The following is an 843-nucleotide window of genomic DNA, read 5'->3' as shown; positions in this document are numbered from 1 at the left end:
AGCCCGGGCTCAGGGCTGAGCTGCAGCAAGGCAGCCATCGTCAACATATCCAGCATTGCTGGCTCCATCACTGATCCCGCTGGTTGGGAACTGAAGCATTTTACCTCGTACCGCTGCAGCAAGGTACTGTCACACAATGCTGGGGACAGATTTGCTTCCGCTGCTCTGCCACTGCCACAGGTCCCCTCGTGCCCCCCCTCCCCTCTCACCACCATCCCTGCCCTGTCTCCCCACAGACTGCTCTGAACATGCTGACCAAGTGCCAGTCCCTGGCATACAAGGAGCACGGCATCCTCTGCGTTGCTCTCTATCCTGGCTGGGTGCAAACTGACATGGGCACCTTTGATGGACACACGGTAGGAATTCCACCATGGTGGCTCCATCAGAGCCCTGTATTGATTTTCCACAGGTGGAAATTACTGCCCTGATCCCCTGCCCTTGACTTCCCTCCCTGCCCAATCCCTGCCAAGGAAGGTCCCCATGTCCTGATCCCGGGTGCTGGGTTTCCTGCTCAGACCCCCTGTCCAGGGTGTCCCAGGTTTTCAGCTTTGCCCTTGCATTGGAGCGGCTCCTTCCCCCAGCCTTGGCTGCTCCATGGCCTCGGGCACAGGCTGCCTCTCCCTTTGTGCCCCACAGCCCCCTCTGACGGTGGATGACAGCGTGAAAGGGATGCTGAAGGTGCTCTCCTCCATCTCTGAGAAGGACACCGGCACCCTCCTGGACTGGGAAGGGAAGGTCATGCCGTGGTGAAATGCCAGTTCAGGATCCTGGCAGCTGTGGGGACCTTTGTTGCTGCTCCCACCTGCCCCACATCCTCAATAAAGCTCTGTGAGACCACCTGGC

General features: G+C 59.3%; 1 protein-coding gene across 1 annotated transcript; it reads left to right on the top strand.

Moving 5' to 3' along the window:
- Positions 1 to 3: 3 nt before the first annotated feature.
- On the top strand, positions 4 to 837 carry LOC113979601 (C-factor-like; the record flags this gene model as incomplete). The annotated part of the gene is made up of 3 exons (XM_027706944.1): positions 4 to 123; positions 237 to 356; positions 637 to 837. Coding segments are annotated over 3 exons (354 nt in total), but the record flags the coding sequence as incomplete, so codon positions are not given.
- Between the last annotated feature and the right edge of the window lie 6 nt (positions 838 to 843).

Source organism: Neopelma chrysocephalum, unplaced genomic scaffold (genome assembly GCF_003984885.1).
Source record: "Neopelma chrysocephalum unplaced genomic scaffold, ASM398488v2 Primary Assembly neopelma1_85542, whole genome shotgun sequence".
NCBI lineage: Eukaryota > Metazoa > Chordata > Aves > Passeriformes > Pipridae > Neopelma > Neopelma chrysocephalum.
Note: the sequence above shows the minus strand (reverse complement) of the source record. Positions and strands in the feature narration are given on the sequence as shown.